The following is a 25,758-nucleotide window of genomic DNA, read 5'->3' as shown; positions in this document are numbered from 1 at the left end:
AAATGTCAGAGAGCTTTTATCATATATTTGTATAAATGGGGCAAAGCGTTATTTTTCAAAGATTTTAATCCGTTTTAAAAGATAGATGTATTTGATATATTTTGGCATATTTAAGTATGCTTGTAGCTTGACTTAAATTATTTTACCATATCTACCCCCGGTTCTACAAACAAGGTTTAAGGCTAGTCAAGATTAAATTGCATGTTTGAGCTGTCTCAACTCAAAATAACTTGTAGAGAGATGTCTTAAATATGTCAGTGTCATTTTTTTTGTCTCCAGGTGCACATCAGTAATATTTTTCTGAGGCCATTTTTATAAATTTGTCTTAAATAGCCTAGTTTAACTAAGGCCTAGTCCTGGCTTAACCTAAGCCCTGTTTGTGAAACTGGGCCTTAATGTATTAATTTTTACCATATTTAAAGGTGCAGTAGGTGATTGTCTTCAGAAGCATTTTTTGTTGTGCTGGTTGAAAGTCTCTTCACAGTCTAATAGTAATGAATACAGTAAATGATCTACATCATAAAAAATTTCATCCAATTAAGTAGAGTTGGACCGACATCTCACATTATTCCGATATAGTAGCCCAATCTGTCTGTCAGCAAATGCAATTTTGAACAAATGCGCAGCCGTTTGTATGCAGATCGGTAAAAACATGCTGGGCCCTATCATACACACGGCGCAATGTGGCGCAAGGCGCGGCGCAATACTTGTTTGCTAGTTTCAGCTTGGCGCAAGAGTCGTTTTGAGGCGTTGCGCCACGCTGTTTAAATAGCAAATGCATTTGCACCACTGCTTTTTTGCCTTCATCTCGGGAAGCTTTTATAGTCTATTCATAACAATTTGCCTTTGTATAATGTTATTATTATAAGTAGTTTTATTTATTATATCCATATTTATATTTGTTTTATTAAACACAAGCTTAGATTTATTTAGATATAACTCAGTTTTTTGAACTCACTTTGTTATTATTGTTCATTTATTCGTTTGTTGGAAATTAGAACTGAATTTAGAAATAGTTTTGAAATAAATATTTGCCCTTAACAAACGAAATTAATTATTTATAGGCTAATTGATGTCTGTGCGTAAAGGTTTTCCTATCCAAGAGCGAAAGTAGATCGATTATCTCTCATTCTTGCGCGGTAGATGCTCTGTTTAACTGTTTTCTTTAAAAAAAAAACTGTTAACTGTTTGCTTGTGAAGTGCTCAGTTTTTCCACTTACACTTACTTTACGCCCTATAAATGGCAAATGCGCTTAAGGCGCGACGCAGCTGGCTCTTAAAGGGAATGGGAGATGAGACTCTGATTGGTTTATTCTTGAAACACACCTATAAATCATTAAGAAAATAAACTCAACCCTTTTAGACCATGCGCCACGGCGCAAAGCGAATTTCCCTGTCCTTAAATTAGCAAATATGGATTCTGACACGTCCTGAAAGCGTTTGCGTCCTACGCTTTCCGTTTTGCGCATGGACCGTCAAAATAGAGCCCGCTGAATCAAAACTTTTTAAAAACCAATCAATATTGGAGTTACCTTTTTTGTTCAGCTAATAAAATCTTTCGATGAAAGATTGATAAGACTATTTTCAGTTTCATTAGGGACCTTTTACAGCATTGATGATGTAGATTTTAATTAGTTTAACAACAAAACTTTGTCAGTTTGGCTAGCACGCCGCCAGACAAGCACTAGTCGCTTTTAACACGAGAGGGTTATTTTGCCATGCTCCTGTTTCAGGATGCTTAGCTCTAGACGGCAGGGGAGGGACTGTGATTCAGAGATTTATGCTAAGCTGTTAGCATTGTGGAAGATCACCTACTGCACCTTTAATGTTTTTGCAATAAAGGGATAGTTCACCAAAAAATGAAAAATTCTGTCATAATTTACCCAACCTTTACTTGTTTTAAACTTGGACTTTTAGAGTTTATTTTTGTTGTTGTTGTTGTTATTGAATGCAAAAGGAAATATTCTGAAGAAAGCTGGAAACCTGTAACCATTGACGTCCATAGCATTTGATTTTCCAACTATAGATTTCTAGCTTTCTAGCTTTCTTCTTCTGTGTTCAACAGAAAGTTAAAAACTCAAAGTTTTGAAACCATTTGAGCATGAGTAAATATTGAGTAAATTCTTATTTTTGCGTGAAGGATCATTTTAATTTAAAACTAGAACATGCAAAATGGGACAAATTGTGTTTGAATTGACAGTCATATCTAAAAAACGTTCACACAATCATTCAAATATATATTTTTTTCTGTTTTAAAGGATAAATGTACACATTCTAACCTTTTTATAAATTTAGGCATATTTAATTATGCTTCTAGCTCTGCTTAACATTTTACAATATTTAATGTATTAATTTTTACCATATTTTATGTTTTTTGCAACAAAGGGAAAGTTCACCCCAAAATGAAAATTCTTTCATAATTTACTCAACCTTTACTTGTTTCAAACTCAAAGTTTTTTTGTTGCTGAATACAAAAGGAGATATTTTGAAGAAAGCTGAAAACCTGTAACCATTGACTTCTATAGTATTTGGTTTTCCAACTATGGAAATTAAAGTTTACAGTTTTACAGCTTTCTTCTTTTGTGTTCAACAGAAAAAAGAAAGTCAAAGCTTTGAAACCATTTGAGCATGAGTAAATATTGATTAAATTCTCATTTTTGGGTGAACAATCACTTTAATTTCATAGTAGAACATGCAAAAAAGAGCAAATTGTGTTTGATTTAGCTGTCATGTCTAAAAAACGTTCACACAATCTTTAAAATAAGTTTTGTTTATCTGTTTTTAAGGATAGATGTACACAACCTAAGCTTTTTTATATATGTATGAATATTTAAATATGCTTGTAGCTCTACTTAACATATTTAAACATATTTAATGTATTAATTTTAACCATATTTAATGTTTTTGCATTAAAGGTATGCCTGGATTGTGTGTTGAATACTGCTTTCATGTAACCATTCAAGAAAAAAGATTGCCTGTTGTAAAACATTTTACAAACCTAATCTGCACTGTAAAAAATGATGACAAAGTCATGACTACAAATGTTTTCATGTTACTTTAACCCCTTCAGACCCTGCGTCTATTAAAATGGACATCACATGACATCCCATTTTTCTGAAATTTGGAACATAATTCAGGTCTGAAGGGGTTAACTTGTTTTAATAAGTTAATCTGATTCTAATTACATTTTTTAAGTTAGGGTTAGTTTAACTTAATATTTAAAATATATTTTTGACATATTTTTGTTTAAGCAATGTCAGTCAATGACAGCTTTAACATCCCTCAACCTCTGTGTGAATGTATTAAATATTAACGCAAATCTTATACTATCAGCTGATTAACATATTTTCCCATAACACAATCAATTCCACACTTTTTACCTCAAAATCAAAGCAGAAATTGTCAAAAAGTCTACAGATTGTGTTTATGACATAAAGATGTGTCATGACCAATAACTGTAACTGTAACTATAAGCACATATTATAGACAACTGATGATGTACCGCCTCATAGATGTAGACCACTGCTGTTGGTACTGGATGGCCGTATCGCGCTGTTTGAGCAGAGCGTCGATTTGTTTTTGCAAGCGTCTGTTCTCCTCCTCCACCTGCTCCAGTCGACTCAGATCTGTATTGTGACTGGACACCTTCTCGCTGTACCGTTTGCTCAAGACGTCATATTCCTTCTTCACCCCCTCCAGCTTGTCCATCGCTGTGTCATAGAGCTTGTTCAAAACCTCAGATGAACCGTTTTCCCTGATTACCTGTGCAAAAATAGCATCCATTTACATGACTCAGTGCATACAAACAAACAACTAAACAAAACCTGGATTATGTGTTGAATACTGCTTTCATGTAACCATTCAAGAAAAAAAAAAATACCTGTTGTAAAATATTTTACAAACTAATTGTGCACTGTAAAAATGATAACAAAAAGTCATGACTACAAATGTTTTCATGTTACTTTAACTTTTTTTAATAAGTTAATCATATACTAATTACGTTTTTAGGTTAAAGTTTAACTTAATATTTTATTCAGTTTGATTGATATAAGCTGAGATGACTAGAAAAGGTCATTTAATTCAACTCAAAAAGGTAAGGCAGTAAAAATGTTTTAAACTGTAAAAATGCTGGGTTCCACACAATTCCTTCATGTTGTCCCGACACAAATTGAATAAGTTAATTTAATAATAATAATTTTAACATATTTAAGTGGACTGAACACAAAACAATTAGGTTGTCCCCTGAAAAAAAATATTTTAAATATATATTTTTTATTTTAAATAAATGGGTTGAACAAAAACCCAGATTACCTTTTAAAAACCACTTATAAACCTAATTTACTGACAAACCAAAATTATGATATTAAATTAAAATACAATAGAAATTAATAGAGTTCATTAACCAAATTTACTTTCAATTCATAACCACAAAAAAAAAACTTTTTTTAAACCAAATTTATTCCTGCTAAAACTGCTTTTATGAAGCAATTTCACCAGTATACAACACAAAACAAACAAAACAGAATAACCAGTGTCAAAAACAGGGTGCTTTTATAAAGCAAATGAGAATGCACCAACAAAACTAAAACCTTTATTACCTGTATTGATAATTGCTTTTAAAAACTTTGCTGCATCAAAACAAAACAAAAACCCAGATTACCTGTTGAAAACATCTATCAGTTACTTAAAAAAATCAATACATGCTGTACAAACTTTATGTACCTAATATGCTGTGTCATAACAAAAACCTGGATTACCCAAAAATCGCTTACAAACCTTACTAAAAAAAAAAAAAACTTTGATATACCAGAAGTAAAAATACAATTTAAAGAGCCAAAATTTTCATAAACCAAAAACACACAAAAAAATGCTTCCTTCAAAGCAAATTTATTACATCTAAACAAAACTAAAACTGATCAATGATTTTCATTATTTAAATATGTCAAAGAACTTTTATCTTTTATTACCACTTATATATTTATTATAAGTAGAGCAAAGCATCAGTTGGCAAAGTTTTTTTTTTTTTTCAAAGAATCATATGGATTGAATGATTGTACACATCATATCCTTTTATATAAAGGAAATATATACTGGATCGTACACATCTTATCCTTTTAAATATATTTACACATCATTAATTATAATTGTAGCTCTGATTATCATGTTACCATATTTGATGTACTGTTTTGTTTTTGGCCTAAAGGGATAGTTCACCCAAAAATGACAATTCTGTCATCATTTACTCAACTTTTACTTGCTTCAAATTCAGAGTTTCTTTATGTTGTTGTTGTCGTCGTTGTTGTTGAATACAAAATAAGATATATGAAGACAGAAAACCTCTAACCATTGACTTTCCATAGTATTTGTTTTTTTGACTATGGAAGCCAATGGTAAGTTTTTTAGCTTTCTTCAAGATATCTTCTTTAGTGTTCATTAGAAAAGAAACTTATAAAGGTTTGAAACCACTTTAGCACAAGTTAATAGTGAATAAATCATTATCATAATCATCATCAAAACTAAACTAAAACTGCTTTTATGAACCAAGTTACAACACAAAACAAAAATTAGAATCACCAGGTTTTAATTAAGCAAATGAGAAAACACAACAAAACTAAAACCTTGATTACCTATATTGAAGACTGCTTTTAATAACCTTACAGCATCAAAACAAAAGCCTGATTACCCGTTGAAAACAACTGTTAGGTACCTAATTTTCTGTATAACAAGCAAAAATTATGTAAAATAATGAAACTATTTAAAATTAATTAATAAAAAAGAATTATAACTAAATTTATTATGTCAAGACAATCTTATTTTTACATCTGATGATTTTTGTTGTTTATTTTTTGTACTACTACTACTTTTACTAAATTGGTTTAAACCATTTCTATTTTTAACAAAGTCCGAAAGATAAGGTAGATATGTATAATACCAGTCAAAAGTTTGGGGTCAGTAGGATTTTTAAATGTTTTAAAATAACGTTATCTTGATCACCAAGGCTGCATTTATCTAATCAAAAAATTCAGTACAAATTGTACAATTTTACAATTTTATTGCAAAGTTATTGCACTATAAAATAACTGTTTCAAAGTAGTTTAAATTTTAATTTAACAATTTATTCCATGGATTTTAAAGATGAATTTTCAGTGAATTTTCAAATCTCTCTAATATGAATTATAATAATAATAATAATTATTATTATTATTATTATTATTATTATTAATGGTAATAGTAATAAAAGCAATAATGATTGGGGTGATAATTTAATTTGAAACTACATATAAAAGGAAAGCAGTTATTTAAAATTAATAAATATATACAATTGTACATTTTTTACATTTTTACATTTAATAAATGCCACCTTGATGAACAGAATAATTTTATTTATTTTTTAAAATCTAGCGGAGAGGTGGAGTGGACAATAAGTAGCCTTTTCTAAATCTAAATCTTATTATCTAAATCTAAATCTTATTTCAGGATCTGAACTGAAAATGTTTACAATTTTCTTTCATCACTTAAAATATATATTTACCATACAAACACTAGAGGGCGATAACAAGTCTATAAAACATCAACTTGCACACTTAATGCTGTCACTGCACTAATCCACACTAAAAAACAACAACGCTTTGCAACATTCAGCACTAAACAACCAGCATTAAGCTCACTTGTTGACCTATTAAAACACTATATGCCCTAATGCGATAGTCGCAGCCAATTTCCTGTCCAGGCAATAAACCCACAGCTCACTGTCCCCTCACCAAGCCACAAGGGGAATTCATATGCTGAGTGATTGGCATCTGTAACTAACTCTCCTTTAGGGCATGTAATCACTGCTTATAGTATTGACAAGCCGCAAAAGCCTCTGTCCTTTTCCATCACTCAGCAAGCCCTCGCCCTTCCAGATTGACCTTTCTCAAGCAGGCGCTGTGCATTTGTGCAGCCTGTGGGCAGACTAAACATTGCTGACAGGTCAAAACACAATTCAGTCTCTATGCTACAGTACTACGCTGTAGCACCTCTGATGCGACCTCTCAGGGACAATCAAAGGTGGGGAATGACACATTGTTTTTTCTATATTACGTTAACTTAAAAAAAAACAAATGTAATTTTAGAGTACTTACCTATAAATTTACTCAGGTTATTAATTAATTAATAATTAATAAATGTAAGGAATTTAATTTAATTTAATGCTGGGCAAAGATTAATCGCAATATATACGTGTATGTATATATTAAGTACATGATACACACATATAAACAAAACTATGCAAAACTATTTAATATATAGATATTTAATTCATTTTATTAGTAATTTAATAAAGTAATGAAGCAAATAAACAATTTATTTTATTTAAATAACTACTTTTACTTCCCTATGTGTAGCAGTGTTAAATCATTCCTGTGAAATAATAATAAGAGATTTTAATAAAGTATTTGAGGCGATGGCAAGTCTCACGATACAATCTAAAAGCTGGTGGGTGTGTTGAAATTGAATCACTGGTTAGTTTTGAAAGATGATAGAGCTGTGATGAATTGGAAAGGCTGATTAGATTCTGAAAGATAGGTGTGTTGGACTTAAACCATTCATTAGTTCTGGAAGATAGTAGGTGTGTTGGATTTAAATGTAATGTGTGTTTATATAGTGACTATGCACCCAAAGCGCTTCACAACCATGTAGTGGGTCTCTTCACGCCACCACCAGCGTGCAGCATCCACTTGGATGATATGACGGCAGCCACAGGACAAAAACTGATTTATACATTAATAGGGATGCACGATATATTGGAGGCCATATCGTTATTGGCCGATAAATGCTATTTTTAAGATTATCGTTATCGATCCGATGTCTAAATTAGGCTGATATCTTTAAGCCGATAAATTACGTAATTGTTGCCATGTACGGGTGGGCGGAGCATGTTCAGACTTGTTCATGTATCTCTCCTCACACTGATTATTCCTTCAAAGTCCGTCCTTTCTTCACGTGGTATTGCTGGGCATTAATAACTCAGTAAGTAAGCATTATCCTTATCATTGTAGATATGTTTGATTGAGTGCCATTGTGTATTTTGCTTCAAATCGCCTTAGGAAAAAATATTACATATGAAAGCCTTTCCTGTTCTGTCTCTTTGTTGTGTTAGAGATAGCAGGGAGATTTATTTATTACTCCAGGGCCGAATAATATTAGTTTCGGGGTTAATTCTTTTAGTTGCAGCCGGTGAATGAACAAGGACCCGAAAAAAGCGCTCCTCTTTTCTGTCTCTCCCTCTTTGCTTCACACGAACAAACCAAACTGACCTGCACATGTGAACAAAAACTTTACGGAAGGTTTTTAATCTAATATAATTATTTGTTATTATCAACGCGTTGCTTCCCATGTGTTGTTGATGTAAGATTGTATTCAGTTTGATCGGAATATTCATATTAATTACACACACACATAGATATGACATAGATATGACAGCCTTCACACACACATAGATGTTGAGCCTTCACAGATTAACAGGGGAGAGCCTAGGTGCACCGGTCACTGAATCCCGCATACGGGCACGTCTTTATACGTCTTTTCACGTTCTGTCTTTATATTCTGCTCTGTGTTTGTCAAAGTCATCTGAGCTCAATTATTAGGTTTGTATCAAAAGTTGCAGCTTTTATGAAGTTTGCTGTATAAGAATATAACATTTTTAAATATTTATAATTATCGGCCTATATATCGGCTATCGGCCTCCAAGTCCGAAGAATTATCGGTATCGGCAAAAAATCCATATCGGTGCATTCCTATGAATTAATTTACTATATCTAAAAAAAAAATAAACAAACATATTTATAGTTATTTATTTTTGATACTACTACTAAATTGGTTTAAAGTGTTTCTGTTAACTCTTAAGATATTGTAGATATGTAGGCTTGATGACTTAAAGGGCCCCTATTATGGGCTTTTAAAAATGAGCTTCTATGCAGTGTGTAAAGCAGCTCTAAGTGAATGAAAACATCCAGCTGAGGTTTAAATCTGAAAGTGCACGTGTTTAAAACTATTGATTCTTTAATGAAATAGTCGACTCAAGTCGAATGAATGAATCAAGTTGGGTTCAGATCTTTTGCTTGAACGCATTGATGTCCATACGGTACATTACCAAATATGTAGTTCCAGATCCGGTAAAATGCTTTACCTTCAGACACTAGCAGAGCGCGGAGGATCACAGGACTGATCATGACGCGAAGATGATGATCAATGACAGATGAAGATTCGGTTATAGGTCAGTGCTTGTACTGTATCTCTCAGGTTAAATCTTTATGAGGCTATTCACATATTCTGTCTAAAACCATGTTGACAACGCAACGCGTGCTTCTTCCTTTACTGATTTAAATGCATTTTGTGCTCTTGATCCTCTGCTGTTTGTTGTTATGACCACCATCAACTGTCAGTTTTTTAAATAGTTCAGCTTTTGTTACTTTGTGGATTAATACTGAATGTGTGTCATTGTTATTACTTAGGGGTTAAGGTTAAGAGTAGAGTAATATGCTGGTGTTTAACTGCATTGCTTTATTGCATTCCTTCATTGAGCTCTCACATACGATACTCTGTGCTAACTTCATAGCTGTGGTGGGTATTTCTCTGTCTCGTGCTGAACACAGTTGACCAATCACAACAGACAGGGTCATGCGCACCAATCAGCGCAGATTAGTTTCGAGCTAAGGAGGGGTTTGAGAACAAATGCATCCCTGAACAATTGATATGGGAGTCGTTTGTATAATTAGGTAAAAACAAATGCATATTATGACAAAGGAAGTGTTTTTTTTTTTTTTTACTTGCATGCATATCAGCCTGTTGTTGGAGACCCCCAAAACCAAAATATGACTATTTATAATGCAAAATAGGGGCTTTGTAATGTGCAATCCTTCTGATGTGAAGAAATGTTTGACTCAATAGATACTGTATTACTCTTAATGAAGTAATTATAAATGTTATTACTTTCCCATTACTTAAGCAATTACTTTTAAAAGTACTTTTACTTCCACTTGATTCATATTTTTGCTCCTCTACCCACCTCTGGCAATAATTATAACTGTTCCAGACATTCAAGCTCGAGCCATTCTAATGCTTTAAACCTTTCCATTTGTGTTCGTGGGTTTAATCCGAAAGGAACCCTGATAAATCAATCCGACAGGAAAAGGCTCATTCCTTCATAGTAGCAGCAGAGCGCAGACTGTTTGTTGGCACAGTGGCATCTGATTGAATAATCTCCTGTCCCCTGGCTTCCTATTTATGTCAAGGTCAGATTTGATGGCACTACTATGGGATGGCCAGCCTAAGGATTTACAGCATAAACGCTGCTGTTCGTGATGCAACAGACACACTAATCCCACAACAGCCTGCGCTGCGGGAAACGGCAAAAAATCTGCAACTTAATTAACCATTTTTGGAGCTCCCCGAAAAACGAAGAGATTGAGTTTGGCAGAGTAATGTCACTTGCTGGCTGACGGCAGAAGCGTTAGGCCTGCTTCACACTGCAGGCGGAAGAAGTGCATATGTATTTTGGTGCCTGTATTAACAGGTTACGTTCACACTGTGTGTATTAGCGGTGCTGTGGAAAAGCAGAATTTCGGCATTGAGCCCATTTTTGCTGTCTGTAGAAACTAGCTGAAACTGTGAAAAGTATTACCATACACAACTGGCAATAAAGGCGTATATGTGTGTATTCAAATACATTATGTTCTTTTGAATCTTCAATAAAAAAAAAAAAAGAAATTAATGCCTAAAATACTTTCATCACAATAACTGAAGTAATAACAACTTTTTCATCACAGGCATAAATTGTGTATTATATATATAAATTATATATGTGTGTGTGTGTGTGTGTGTGTGTGTGTGTGTGTGTGTGTGTGTGTGTGTGTGTGTGTTTTAAATGTAAATATTTTATTTGAAAAATAATAATGTTTCGCAATAAAAAAATAATGTAAATAATGAGCATAAATTATTTCTTTTAAAAATAATTTAAAATATTACTTTAATGAATTGATTTTGAACCCTGAATAAGTTACTATTTACAGAAAAAAATTATCAATACAAAAAAAAAAAAATATATATATATATATATATTTTTTTTTTTTTTTTTTTTTTGACAAATATTGCTGCTGTTGGACAACAATGTACCTTTGAGGCTTTTTTAGGCAAGAGTATGGTTTTGTAGCAGAGCAAGGACAGTTAACGTTGTTCATCCACAAGATGGCGACAGAGACAGCATAATAAGTCCATAGAAAAAATTCAGTGTAAAACTACAAACAACAGCTAATCAAATCATTATAAATCTGGTAAGTGACATTCTAAGCTGATCTCTCTCTTTTGCATGTTGTAGTGCTGTTTTTATACCATAGTAATTGTAGTGCATCTAGTGTGAGATGGAACAAACATATCAGGAAAGTATGTATTTTGTATTGGGCACTCTTTGTATAACCCTGAGTTACTTTTTAGTTGGACACCTGTTTGTTTCTCATCCGTGTCCTGTTTTCCTTACTGCAGACAAGTTCAGTAAAAAGAAAGAAGAAATGTCTGCATTTGTGTAGCGTTTTTCTTTTTTACAAAACACAACAGTAATCTGGTAGTTTTTGCACTGCTTTGACTTTTTCAGCGTTTATTGTGATATCCCGATTGCAACAGAGAAATGCTGAGAATTGTCTCAAGATTGATGGCATTTCATGCCGTTCAGCCTTATAATCCTAAAATGTCAGCAAAATCACCTGTTTTGTCATCAGTTTACATATTACGCAAGAGAATCATTAAACACTTAGAAACATTAAACTACAAAAAGTGCCTAAATGCATTTTTCATGTATTTTAAGCCATGTGATTAATGTAAACACAGCTCTTGTAATCCACTTAACTTTTCCTAACTTTAATACTGATTATGTTACGTTTAAGCGATATGTGAAAGGAATTGGAGGCAAGCAGTTTACAGCTGATTTTTTTAAAATACAGCACCATCTTTTGGTAAAAACTAAATATTCAAATAATCTCAGAATCATTTTTCGATTCAATTTATTGCCACAGCTCTAGTATTTACAGCTTCATCAAGTGACTTCCTTGTCACCACCTGATTTTGGTAAATGTAAAATTATTATAAAAGGCACAAAACTTATATTAGTCTAAAAACTGAAAATAAATAAATCTGAAAAAACTAAACTATGCTACCGTACATTTAAAACTACCACCAGTGCCAAATTTAGGGCAATTTGAACTTTATTTCCTAGAAATTCGACTGACAGTTCAATTAGAACATTTAGGAACGAGGGTTTAATTCTAAAATTACTTTGATATACAGTACTGTGCAAAAGTCTCAGGGCAAGATTTAAATTCGGTTATTTCTTTTTTTTCCTGTAGAGTCAAGAATAACATGAAGAAACAGAACAAACCGAGACTAAATAAATCCATAGGATCTCTAAGATGCTTAAAAAAAGTAATTGATAAATTGATAATTCAAACTTACGTGTTGCAGAAAAATATAGAAATAACTGAATTTTTTTGTGAAAATTATAGTGGCCTAAAATTCTGCACAGTACTGTAAATTGAATATACAGCATAAACACGATCGCTTCCTTAATAAAAATGTCCTATAAGGTAATAATAAAATACATAACGTCACTCTCTTAATAATAATTCTATAACTAAACTGACTAATTGAAAAAATCAGTTAGTGACAATGGCATTTACAAACATAGCAGTACCTGTTGTTGCTGTAGTCTCATGTCAGCCACCTCCCTCTGATCCTCAGAATGAAGCCTCCTCAGCTCCTCACAGCTCTGTTTCAGATGGTTATGTTCTCGAGTCAGCTTGGTGTTCTCTCTTTTCAAAACCTCCATCTCCTCTTTTAACTGTGTCTGTTCACTTAGGAGCCGGCTGTGCTGTATGCTAAACACAAACACAAAACAAAGACACAGATGAGCTGTCTGTAACTCAAGTCCACTGCGTGAAAATGTGCATCGCACTTGTGCACTTTCAGCATCACAATTTACTTTCAGCTTTAAACAATCAAAAATTAATTAAATAATAATACAATAAAAAAAGCTAATAATAAAAACAAGCCCTCTTAAGTAAGACTGGCATGCATAGAGTTTCTGTCTTGTTTCTAGTCTAAATATCAAACAATTCCTAAATCAAGAATCATTTTCTAGACAAGAAAACATTTTTGTCTTGTTTAAAAAAAAAATACACCAAAATGAAGTAAGTTTTCTATAAAATAAGCAAAATTATATGTGAATGAGGTAAGCAAACTTGTTTTTATTTAAATTAGATTATACTGTCACTGAAAACAAACACCATGTACAGTATACACTCGGCATGGGAAGATTTAAGGTTTATCGTGGTTTGGAAAAGTCATGATTTGAAAACCGTTAAAATGTTCCTTTTCCCATGGTATACATATTTTTTATTATTATTATTTACACATTTTTATTACTATTATGACTGTTTTTTTAGGGAAACAGTATCTCCAGGAGCAAAGAAGCATCCACATCAAAAGCTACTAGTCAGCCCAAGATTTACTTATCACTTATCCACAAATCACTTAAGCAGCGACATCCAAGCATGCTGGACCTGAACAGTGCAGTGGCAGACTTCATATCCAAAGAAAAGAAAGATATCCAAAGATGCCTTATCAAGTTGAAAGAAATCTGTGCTTTTAAAACTAATAAAGACAACAGAAGTCAATTAATTATTTCAATTATTTAGCCTGTTTAAATACTTTGTTTGTTTGTTTTTTTTTACCTATTTTATGTCAGCAACCACAATACTGTGATATCATGAAACAGTGATAAATTTATCCAAGGTTATCATACTCTCAGAATCTTATACAGGCCCAAGTAATAAGAAATTCATGACAACTGTTTGAAATATCATAGAAAATATTCTGAATTATCAATTTGTGCATGTATGGAACAGGACTCACTCGTAAAACTGTGATGATTGACACCATAACAAAAATGTCCCTTATATGTTAACCAAAGGAACATTATACTATTCAAAGACATGTATAGAATCCTGATTAAACTAAACTTGGCGGTTTATGGAGTTAATAAATCAGGCAATTACAGCATCGTTTATTTAAAAGATGAATGAAATTACTTTTATTTGCAGTTTTTTTAGAAAAATCTGGCAAACTTAATGGGCTCTATTTTAAAGATCTAGGCGCAAAGTCTGAAGCGCATGTCGCAAAAGCATTAAGGGCATGTCCAAATCCACTTTTGCTATTGTAAGAATGGAAAAATACGATCTGCTCATTCTATTAATGAGTTATACGTTATGGGTGTATTTTGAGCATAATGTGTATTGAAACAATCAAGAGTATCATCTCCCATTCCCTTTAGGAGTCAGTTGCGTCATACCATGACGCATTTGTTATTTATATGGCAGACTTTATAAGTGGAAAAACTGTACGCTTTACTTGTGAGAAAACATTTAAACAAACTATCTGCACGGGGATAAAGAATAAGCTTTTTCTATTTGGCCTTTTTGGCCTTTTCTCTTACTCTTTATTTTTATACCTTACTTTTTTACTTTTGTGAATTAGGAAACGGTGTTGTATGCACACCACTGAAAACCTTTGTTAGCCTACATATTTAATTTCTTTTGTTAAGCTCAAAGATTTGTTTCAAAACTATTTCAAATTCAGTTCTGAATAGTGATGCATACATTTCAAAATCTTACAGGTGGACAAATCTAAATTAGCTTTTATCAAAACAAATATAAATTTGCATATAATAAATAAAACTGCTAATAATAATAGCATTATACAAATGCAAATTGTCATGAATTAACTGAAAAGGGACAGAGGCATGAAGAGGCATGAAGGCAGTACCTTTTATATTTATGTAGAAAATAATAATTTTTGTAACATTTTAATCCTTTAATTTTTTATGTGTAAAGATATTTGTGTACATCCTGTTTGCTGTACATCCTGTGTATAAAGCAATGTATAAATGTTTGAGCCCACATAGTGTCATAACTAACGTACTCTGCGCAGGACTTTAGAAGTGTTTTTAGATGGTCAATGGCACATATTTCAAAATAGCAACACAGCAACAATGCGCCTTAACACACCTCTATTTTAGACAAACATGCCCCCAAGTCCACAAAGTGGTGCAAATAAATGGATTTGCTATTTAAACAACACACCACAAAATGTGAAAATTAGGGTTGCTCTGGTGTGAAAATGGCAGCAAATTGCACCAAACACGTCTTGTTACCTGTGATTTATAGTTTACACATTACACATTATACAAATGCAAACTGATTTTCTTTTTTTTTCTACCATGGATGTCAATGAATACTGATTTAATCACCATCAAAAATGTCATCTTTTTTGTTCAACTGAATTTGCATCTTGGAATGGACTATTACTTTAAATGAGTTGTTGAATGCACTTGTCATTCCAAATTTACTGAACTGTGTATATTCAGACAACATCCGAATTCAGCTGCAGTGCGTATGCACCTCTCTACTCATGTACACCTTTCCAAATTGGCTTCATTTCAGTTTGAACTCTTTCAGTTGCAAGCTAAACCCAGTTCTCAAACTAAATTAATGTTTCCGTTCTCCCGACATGACAACATGCAAACAGTAGGAGAGAATTGTTGCGTGCGTCTGTGGTATAATCACACACTGTTTAGGGAATGGTGAAATATGGGATTAATCCCTCGTCAACTCAATCCTCATCTCTTTTTGGACATTCATGCCCAGCAGAGATGAGGACAGGAGGGCATGTGTCCTTACACTGTAATCAGATTAGAGCCGCTGCACATCTGTGTATGGAGGGACAATATTATGTTACTGTGTGGATCACAGAACACTGGCAAATAAGGGTGAGTCAGAGACAAAAGAACAGAACAAACTTCTTTGAGTACAAGCTTACATATTGCCAGCTGTTGTAGATAACAAGGCTACATTTAACCAGTGTCATTTAAATTGATGAGATATGACAGAGCAGTTTTATAATCATTTTTTTATATAGCAAGACACTGAAATGGAAATTCACACAGAAATAAAAATTCTGTTGCTAAAGCTGTCATGGATATCAAGGCTAGCGTTGTTTTGGATTCAATTAATGTTCACAGCACTGCTCTACAAAACATAAATGAAGACTAAAAGATAATTAATTGTGACCCTGGACAACAAAGCCAATCTCAAGTTGCCCACGTATATTTGTAGGAATAGCAAACAATGCATTGTATGATCATTTTTTTAATGCAAAATTTTATGGCAAGAATATTAAATATTGTTTAAATATATATCTTGAAGTGAATAAAAGTAAACATGTTCTATAAAGACATTTGACAAATGTCCTACTGTAAGTATATCAATTTGTATTTTTTGTTTAGTAATGTGCATTGCTAAGAACTTAGTTTGGAAAATTTTCTCAGTATTCTGATCTTTCTTTAACCCTCAGATTTCAGATTTTCAAATAGTCCAGTGCTTCCCAAACAGACTTTACTTGAGAGGGTTGCCCAGGTATATTAACAGCTGCCCAAGTATGGTGATCATTCAAGATCAATTAACCAGTGCAAAATTTTTTCTTCACTTTTTGTACTGCTTGTCGTATGTGTACAAGACCTGTCAATACTCCCATAGACTTATTTGCTCTGCAGACACACAGAGTCGTGCCTTTTGGGCACTTAAAAAATGCATCCGACCGATATTTCTAAATATCTTAAAACGTCTGGGAATCAACTTTTGCTTTTGCTTTTTACAATGTACATCTAAAATGCCTTGGCAATACTGTAGCTCCAAAATGTCATGCCAATAAAGCAACTTGTACTTGAGAGATCAGCTTTTACCTGTCAATGGGTGCACATGGCTCCTAATTATAATAAAAGTAAGAGAAATAGTGGATTTCTTTTTTTTTTAACAGCATTTAAAAAAACTTTAATCCATTGAAAAGAAACAGTGTCATAATAAAGACAATTATAGTAAAAAAAAATACAGAATTTTTTGTTTGTTGCATGTAGTTGACCATTTATGTGCCGTGAGTAAAAGGTGTGTTTCAATTCGGCTACCACCGCAAGTACATTTCAAACTTATGGGAGGCACTATAGTGGATTCTGAACCATATACTGTCATTTCTGTTTACTTAAAATCACATACATCAAAAGAAAACTTAGGACTCAGGAGATTGATACACCTGAATTTCGGAAAATATATATATTCACACATATATATAATGGGGCAAATAAGTAACACATTAAGTTATGTGTAATAAAATGAAACGACACAGAAAAAAGTATTGAACACATGAAGAAAGGGAGGTGTACAAAGGCAGTGAAAGCCCAGACAGCAGCTGAAATCTCTCAGAAGTTCTTCAGCAACCCTCTGTCCTAGTCCATCAGTGTAAATTAAAATTAGCTGCTTCAGTCCTACATCTACAATATACACACACACACACACACACACACACACACACACACACACACACACACACACACACACACACACACACACACACACACACACACACACACACACACACACACACACACACACACACACACACACACACACACACACACACACACACACACACACACACACACACACACACACACACACACACACACACACACACACACACACACACACACACACGTCTACTTATTTTTATTTCAATAGAAATTGTAATTTTCTAGAAGTTTGGAATGACGTGTGGTTAATAATTTTAATTTCTGTCTGACTCGTTCAAGCTATTTTTTACTATTTAAAAGTGCATTATAACATAAACATAATTATTGCAACAAAATTTCAGCTGCAGAACAAAATGCTTCAGATATAATAAAATCATAATTAACCTATAAATGATGTAAGCTCTAATTAAAAATGTGCTTGAAATGCAGCAGATGGCTCTTAGCGTCAGCTCTCTCAGTTTGAGACTCATGGCACCTGTACTCACTGGTAATAGTCTGCTTCTTTCACGGCTTCCTCGCACCTCTTCAGAGTTTTGGTGTGCTGGTTCTGCAAAGACTGCAGGTCCGCCATAGCCTTCGTGCACTGCGTTTTCAGACGCTCGTAGTCATGACCAGGTTTGGAATTTGGCCTTTTGGAGACAAGAGCAATTCATCAGCACTGCGTCCCTCAGTCTGCAAGGGCAACTCAATGTTAACTAGGATAACAGTTATGTTTGCATCTTAAGCTCATTCTTTGTGCCTTACAAACAGTGATGAAATGACTGAAATGCTTGAGAATGGCATTATTAATTAAATAAAAGGCTTAAAGAATTAGTTTACACCAAAATGAAATGGCATAAATTCTCTAATTTGAAGTTACCTGTTACAAATGTTTCGAAACACAAATGAGGATAATTTTCACTCAAATCTAAGGGATTACTGTCCCTTCATTAATTATTTATTAACTTTTTTTTTTACTTTTGCTTTATATAAAAATTTGTATAAAAATATAATACATCTGCTAGAATATTTAACAATTATGACACAAAAAACATTACTAGGGGCAGCAAAGTTATCTTTTTAAGAAAAAATTCACCAAAAAAAGTTTAATGGCCTGTTTCCACTGAGTGGTACGGTACGGTTTGGTCCAGTTCGGTACGCTTTTATGGTTGCTTCCACTTTTAAAAGGTACTAAAAAGTGAACCCTATCATACCACTTTGTGAGTACTTAGGAAGGGTCCCTAGCAAGACAAAAGGGTACCAAAAGGCAGAGCTAGATACTTAACTGAATACTATTAGTTTTCAGAGAAACGTCAACAGCTCATACACAAGCAGAAAAATGAAAACAAAGAAAGCACCATTTTTAAATACACAGCCGAGACCTTACATCGTAATAATATGTACATATAATAATGACCCATGGTCCACCCGAGCTTAAACAAACCTTGTCATCTTCTTGATGAACAGCCACAAAGCCAAAAAGAAGAGCAGAATCTACCCCATGCACCATAGTTGTTTACAAGGCCGCCAAAAGCACTAGCGGTTTTACTTTCTCGTATCTATATTGGAAATAACAAACTTCTTGAGCTGATGATATTAACATGTGCGTGACTATTGAAGTGCTTCTGACATTCGATCCTTTCGAAAATAGACAAATGTGAGAGCGAAGAACAAAAAAACAAAGGAGCAAATGATTCTTTCAGCAACCTAAAAGATGAACAAACTGCCATGTTTAATTATTATCATCGCCATTTGGACTATTAGGAACTTGGAATGACGGAATTACTTTCTAACCAGAGATTACATACGCTGGTAATGATTAAAGATACATATGAAAGGTTTGCACTGACTGTGGTGGACTATATGTTGCGTGTTGTTTTTGAACATAAATAAGGACTAAATGTATGTTGTGTGTAGTTTATCCGTAATTGGTAACATATCAAAACTATAAGGGTCTGTATGTGTTCATGTATGTTGCATTAATTTATTTATTTGTTTTATTTAATCACAGACATTACAATAACTGATTTCATTGATTTGCAGTTATAATCAAATCATGTTCATAGAAAGGTTAGTAATGAACATTTGAAGTATTTATGTGTATAAAGCATCTGTTTTGTGAGAAGTGCTTCTCATACGATATGTGAATGACCCGTACAGCTTCACTTTAACATTTCCTCATGCAAGAAGGCGATGACTGAAAATTTCTGTTGTACACATTACGCCCACTATTGGTAGTTTCCCTTTTGGCAGTGGAAATGCAGACCTGATACAGGTGACCCGTACTATACCTTACTGTACTATACCACTCAGTGGAAACAAGCCATTAATGACCCCATACTTTTCTGACCGTAATATATTGACATATATATTTAATATAAAAATCTGCATTTTTTTGTTTGACTGACATTACCTAATTATACTGTACCTTTTAAACAAATACAGAAAATATGCTTAAAATTGCATGGACATTGCAGCTGCATTAATTCTGCCAGACCCCTAATAAGATTTGATCTGAAGTAAGATCACAATACATATATGTGAATAAAAGTCTAACATAAATCCCATAAAGTGACTGTGCCACTTCAAACAAACTTGGATCTAATTAATACAGTTTTATTAATAACTGAATCATCATGGAGTTGCATGATTAGACTTTCAATTGAGGCACAGAAATCTTTTGGAATTGATTAAACTATCTTAAATTGTTTACAGATTTGAAACTTATGGAGATAATTTTCTGGAGTAACATTGCCCATAAACATGTATTTGATTGCCTTGCCTAGCCTTATCTATTCTTATCGACAAGGGTTGATAGGTGCAGCATTAGTCAGGTGTCAGTATAAAATTCAAAACCACTACATAATTAATCAGAAAGTCAAACAAGAACCAGTACACAGTGGTTAATAAGTAACGCTGCTTCTAGCAATAGACACAGAGGTGCTTCTCTGTTTACAAATATGGCAAGTCATAAATTACATGCCTCAGCTAAACACTACACTGTAAAACCTGACAAGGTAACTCTTAACTGTTTAAGGAAACCAATTGTGGCAAACTATTTAAGTTTTGAAACAAAATTGTTTGAGTACTGTAAACTTATATACATTGAGTCACATACACATATATTATTGGTGTTGATAACATCAAAAATTTAGAGTATTCATAACTTAAACATTCTAAGATCAGTTATCAAATCGGGGGAGTTAGGTTCAGTTAATAGAACAAATTAAGTCCACACAACTATCAGCTGCTCAAATGATTTGGTATTACTTCTAGCATTAACAATATATAAATAAATTCATATAAATAAATAATTCATTCATAACTCATTCGGATTGAGTTCTGCTTAATATATTCACTTTGAATTACCACAACTCTTCATTAAGTCAAAGTAACTCTTTTTAATTGTAAGTTAAACTAATTTATTTCACTTAATGATTTTTACTGTTTGTGGATTTACAGTGTAGCAAAAATAATTTAATGGCCATTTTAAAGTAGTGTTGGTACCGGCAGTCATCAAAGGTGGTGCCAGGAGAGGCGAGAGCCAAGCGCTTGCGAAGTTCGTCCCTTTCCCTGGTGACCTGCTTCAGCTGGAAGAGGATGGTGTCCAGACTGTCACTGGCCGGCCGGGTGTCACTGAGCGCAGGTGGAGGTGATGAAGCTTTGGTACCTGCAACAGTGAGCACGTCACCCGAGCACAGACAAGCTCACCCTGCACTAATGCAGGGTTATGGTCAACACAGATCACTCAAAACAAACTAATTTGGCATATGAAAATGTGCCATTAAAACCATACAAATATGACGAAGTCACAACTAAATATTTTTGGATAATATAAATTAATTTTCTAAAAATCAGGAAAAAAATAGGGGAGGTTTTAAGAGGTGAATCCCCAGTAACTCATTTAGAGAAATATACAATTTGGCATACAAATCAGTGGAAGTTTTAGTTAAAATTGATTCCAAAAAGTTGAAATTAAATACAATATACACACATATATTGGGTAAAATCCACTTTCATTTTAGCTGAATATACACACATATATCGGTCAAAAGTTTGGGGTTAGTAGAATTTTTAAATGTTTAAAGCTAAGCTTCTCCTGCTCACCAAGGCTGAATTTATTTAATTAAATATACAGTACAAATTGTAAAATTGTGAAATGTTATTACACTATAAAATATCTGTTCAAAAGTGGTTTAAAATTTAAAATAATAATTTATTCCAGTGATTTTAATGATGAATTTTCAACTTCATTACTCCTGTCTTCAGAGTCACATGATCCTTTAGAAAGCACTCTAATATAAATTATTATCGTTATTATTATTAATATGATTATTATTATTGGTAATAGTAATAAAAGCAATAATGACTGAAATAATCATTTAATTTGAAACTATATACAATAAGAAAGCAGTCATTTTAAAATTTAATAAATATTTACAAATTAAAAAAAAAAATTTACATGTAAATATGTGAATAATATGTGAATGATGTTTGCACATGCATGGAGTATGGGGTTGGGGCGAGTGAAATTGGCATAAAAACAACAAAACAAAAAAATTGAACAAGGGCTAAAGAAGGCGAACTAACTAACTAAACTAGTTATATAAAAATATCTTTATGTATTATTATCTAGTTATTTATTGGGCCAGCGAATTACAGTACTGCATACAAACAGAATTGCACATAATGCCAGTTAGAGACTAAACCATTTTTAGCTTAGCACAGCATCAAATTACAACAATGTATGCAAATATTTTTACTTCTTGTACTCGAAGTGCTTGAAATCATTTCCTTCTCTGAAGTGATGCAAGAATAATGTTTGTGCTGTCAAATGATCAATCATGTTCAACAGCGTCCAAAATAAAAATGTGTATTTACATAATATGTGTGTGTTCTGTTTATGTTTATTATGTGTTAATACACACAGATACATTAAATACAAAAATATTAATATTTAAAAATGTTTAAAAACAAATATTTGCATAAATATTATTTATTATTTACAAATAAACCTCAAATATACACACCCATTTATATCTATAAAAAGCAGCACAGACACATTATGTAAATGCATACTTTTATTTTGAATCATTTAAAAGCACTAATTAGTATCTAGCATACTGACAGGCAATAATATTGAAATATTTTTCTGCTTCATTATTAGAGTAATACTGTGTATTGTGACATCCCTACTTTCATCTAATGTTTATTTTAATAAAAAAAATTCAGTGACCAAGATTTAGTTCAATAGAACATGGTAAAAATAACATCAATCATTTTATTTTCAGAGCAGAGATTTACCACAGAACTGAAAAAACAGCACTTAAAATGAAATCTGACCTTTAAAGCTTGACTGTTCTAAAAAAAAAACTGCAGAGCAAAACAAAGCCGCATAAATAATCATAGGGAAAAAATGTGAAAATGCTTGAGGTCACAATGGCAGACATTCTGAGCACTTTATGTAAATGATTATCTTTTGGGATGAGCAGCAACTAAAATTCCACTATAATCTTTTGGTCTCAGACAATCTGCTGCAGATATTCAGAGAATGAACTCAGCTTTATCCAGCGATAAAGAGGATCACCTCTATTAAAGTCAAACGCAACGTAGAGCGCATATATTTGTCAAGATGTCATTTCATTGTCTTTCCAGGGATTTATTGGAAGATGTTTACATGCAACATGTGAATAAATAATGCATATGTGTTTTTCCAAACAGTTTACAGGCTTGAAAATCTACAAAACTGATTAATTCAGGAGTAAAATATATATTTTATAGACTCAAACATGAGGATAAAAAAGCCTGATCGGGACATCCATAATTATTACTATTATTATTATTATCATCATCATTATTATTATTAGCACTCTCTCCTAATTTCTTTCAGATTATTCCCTTTTTTATTAGAGGTCGCCACAGTGTAATTAAATGTGTAAATTCATCTTTATTTCTATAGCGCTTTTACAATATAGATTGTGTCAAAGCAGCTTAACATAGAAGATTATAGTAGATTGAAACTATATATATATATATATACATACACATATGTATGTGTGTGTGTGTGTGTGTGTGTGTGTGTGTGTGTGTGTGTGTGTGTGTGTGTGTGTGTGTGTGTGTGTGTGTGTTTACCATAACTGTACCATTTGTGACCTTGACTATGATTAATTTTATTTAATTATTTTTATTTCTATCATTCTATTACTGTACTTCAATACTGTTAGATTTATTTCAATTGTATCTTTTTCTTGATTATATATACAGATTGTTATGCATGAAAATACTGATGAAAATGTTATATCTGTGTCTGTTCTAATCGCAGATTTTGGAATTGTACCCTCATAAAATTACGACTACATTCCGTTTTCCTTTACGACATTATATTATAACGGATGCGTGAATTTTATTTACGCACAAAATATTTATGACAGTGATTTTATTTCATATCTAACAATATTGCGCAGCCCTAGTTCCAAAGCAGCTTTACAAAAAGGTTACTACTACACTTAAAATTAGACAGGTTAAGGAATTCTGTAACCAGCAGCCTGCAAGTTTAAAAGTGTGATGTTCATGTGTAAAATACATGAAAAGGCCCTTTGCTGACATTTTCAACTTCATCTCAAGCCCACATTTCTCCTCCTCAGACACAAGCAGGGAGTAAGCATTATGGGTATCTTTGGCACAACATGCTGGTCCCTCTAGAAACTGCTATGCGAAACTGCCAAGTCATTTGGACGACAGTCAACCTGAGAGCACATTCTCCACTGGCACCAAACCAGGAGAAAGGGGCTCTGCCTCCAGACGCAACTGCCATGCCCTCCAACACTCATTATTACCACTCATCTGAGCCTTCAGTCTCATATGAGTGACTTACAAATGCATCACTCACACACACCCACCCACATGCATTATGGACATTGTTGTGGCAGTGTACTAAGTGTCAGCGGTGGATGGTCAATTAAGAATGGATGGTTTTGTGGTAATTATTGGGATACTGATATCATTGACCATAATTCATTTCTATACTCCAACAGAAAAAAAAGTCCTCAGAGCTATTTCAAATGTCTCTGTCATTGTTTTTTAAACAATTACATTTGATTTACTAAAGTTGCACAAATGCCAATTTTAAATCTGTCACATAACCAAGCTTTTTCTTCATATATTCAAAAACTATTAAATAAAATCAAATCAAATATTTTTGTTCTAAAGTGAGCCACCTCATCTTTTTCATAAGCATTATTTCTTTTCAGTTGTGCAGTTAAATTAATAAAATTCTTTACAAAGCATGTTGTATACTGTAAACACGCATACTTTTTTGGTCACATCTATAACACATGTTTGTTTTTCTCATTTAAAATACAAAAATGTTTACAGATTGATATATTTCTGATCCTATAACTCTGTGGTTAATTGTTTTGCAAAATATAAGCATATGTTTCAATATAACATAGTTTCTCTTTGTATTTAAAGCAAATGTCTCATCCAGGGGTGCGTTTCCCAAACAACAACATAACTTGTGGCTAAACTATCATAGTACAATGCATTGTTTGGGAAAACAACGATGTGGTAAAGAGTATTTCCCAAAACCGTAGCTATTTAGTCGCAGATCCATTGTTTTAACCATGTTAGTTATAATGTAAAACGTCCTTTATGATACTCTAAATGGGGTGGAGTAACAACCTCTTTAAAGAAAAAAAATAATAATTTCTTTGTCCAAACTATATTGTTTTACACAAACATGCATTTAAAAAAACACTAAGTTTGGTAAAAACATGCACTCATTTTCCATATTAATTGACCCTTCGCTAAGTGACACCTAAAAAACGCCATCCACCAATCTTGGCTTAGCAACCGTAGCTACGCGCAGGGGCTCTGACAAGCTTTCGAGTGAGGGAAACAGACCAAAGCGTTGTGCATATGGATTGTGCAAATCTGATACCCAGTATACCTAAAGTTTGGACGGGATGGTGGAATTTTTTTCCCTTTTCAAAACCAAAAACCCAAGAGGAGAAATGCAGGTTATGTTTCACAGCTGTCTTTTGCTTTTTTTGCTCTCTATATTATGAGCTCTGCTCTATTTAAGCCTTCGCCATAGTAACTTAGTCATACTAATAGCGAATAGGTCATAATTCATTCATACATTCATTTTCTTGTCGGCTTAGTCCCTTTATTAATCTGGGGTCGCCACAGCGGAATGAACCGCCGACTTATCCAGCACGTTTTCCCTTCCAGCTGCAATCCATCTCTGGGACACATCCACAAACACTCAGGCCCCGTTTACACTAATGCGTTTTCGTTTTAAAACGCGTAAGTTTTGCTACGGTTACGCCATC

At 33.1% G+C, this 25,758-nt stretch overlaps 1 protein-coding gene across 9 annotated transcripts in view; it reads right to left on the bottom strand.

The window, feature by feature from the left end:
• The window catches only part of dlg5a (discs, large homolog 5a (Drosophila)), a 155,221-nt gene that overhangs the window by 87,534 nt on the left and 41,929 nt on the right, over positions 1–25,758 (bottom strand). For 5 of the 9 annotated variants that reach the window (XM_068212910.2, XM_005156681.6, XM_068212912.2 and 2 more), the window contains 4 exons: positions 20,933–21,095; positions 17,932–18,075; positions 12,722–12,905; positions 3,503–3,762 (listed from right to left, as the gene is read on the bottom strand). In XM_068212910.2, the coding sequence (XP_068069011.1) occupies positions 3,503–3,762; positions 12,722–12,905; positions 17,932–18,075; positions 20,933–21,095 (751 nt within the window). The remainder of the gene's footprint in view (positions 1–3,502; positions 3,763–12,721; positions 12,906–17,931; positions 18,076–20,932; positions 21,096–25,758) is intronic. The other 4 variants (XM_068212911.2, XM_073919874.1, XM_073919873.1 and 1 more) reach the window with 1 other exon arrangement.

This window comes from Danio rerio, chromosome 13 (assembly GCF_049306965.1).
Source record: "Danio rerio strain Tuebingen ecotype United States chromosome 13, GRCz12tu, whole genome shotgun sequence".
NCBI classification, from domain to species: domain Eukaryota; kingdom Metazoa; phylum Chordata; class Actinopteri; order Cypriniformes; family Danionidae; genus Danio; species Danio rerio.
This window is presented reverse-complemented; position numbering and strand designations above follow the sequence as displayed.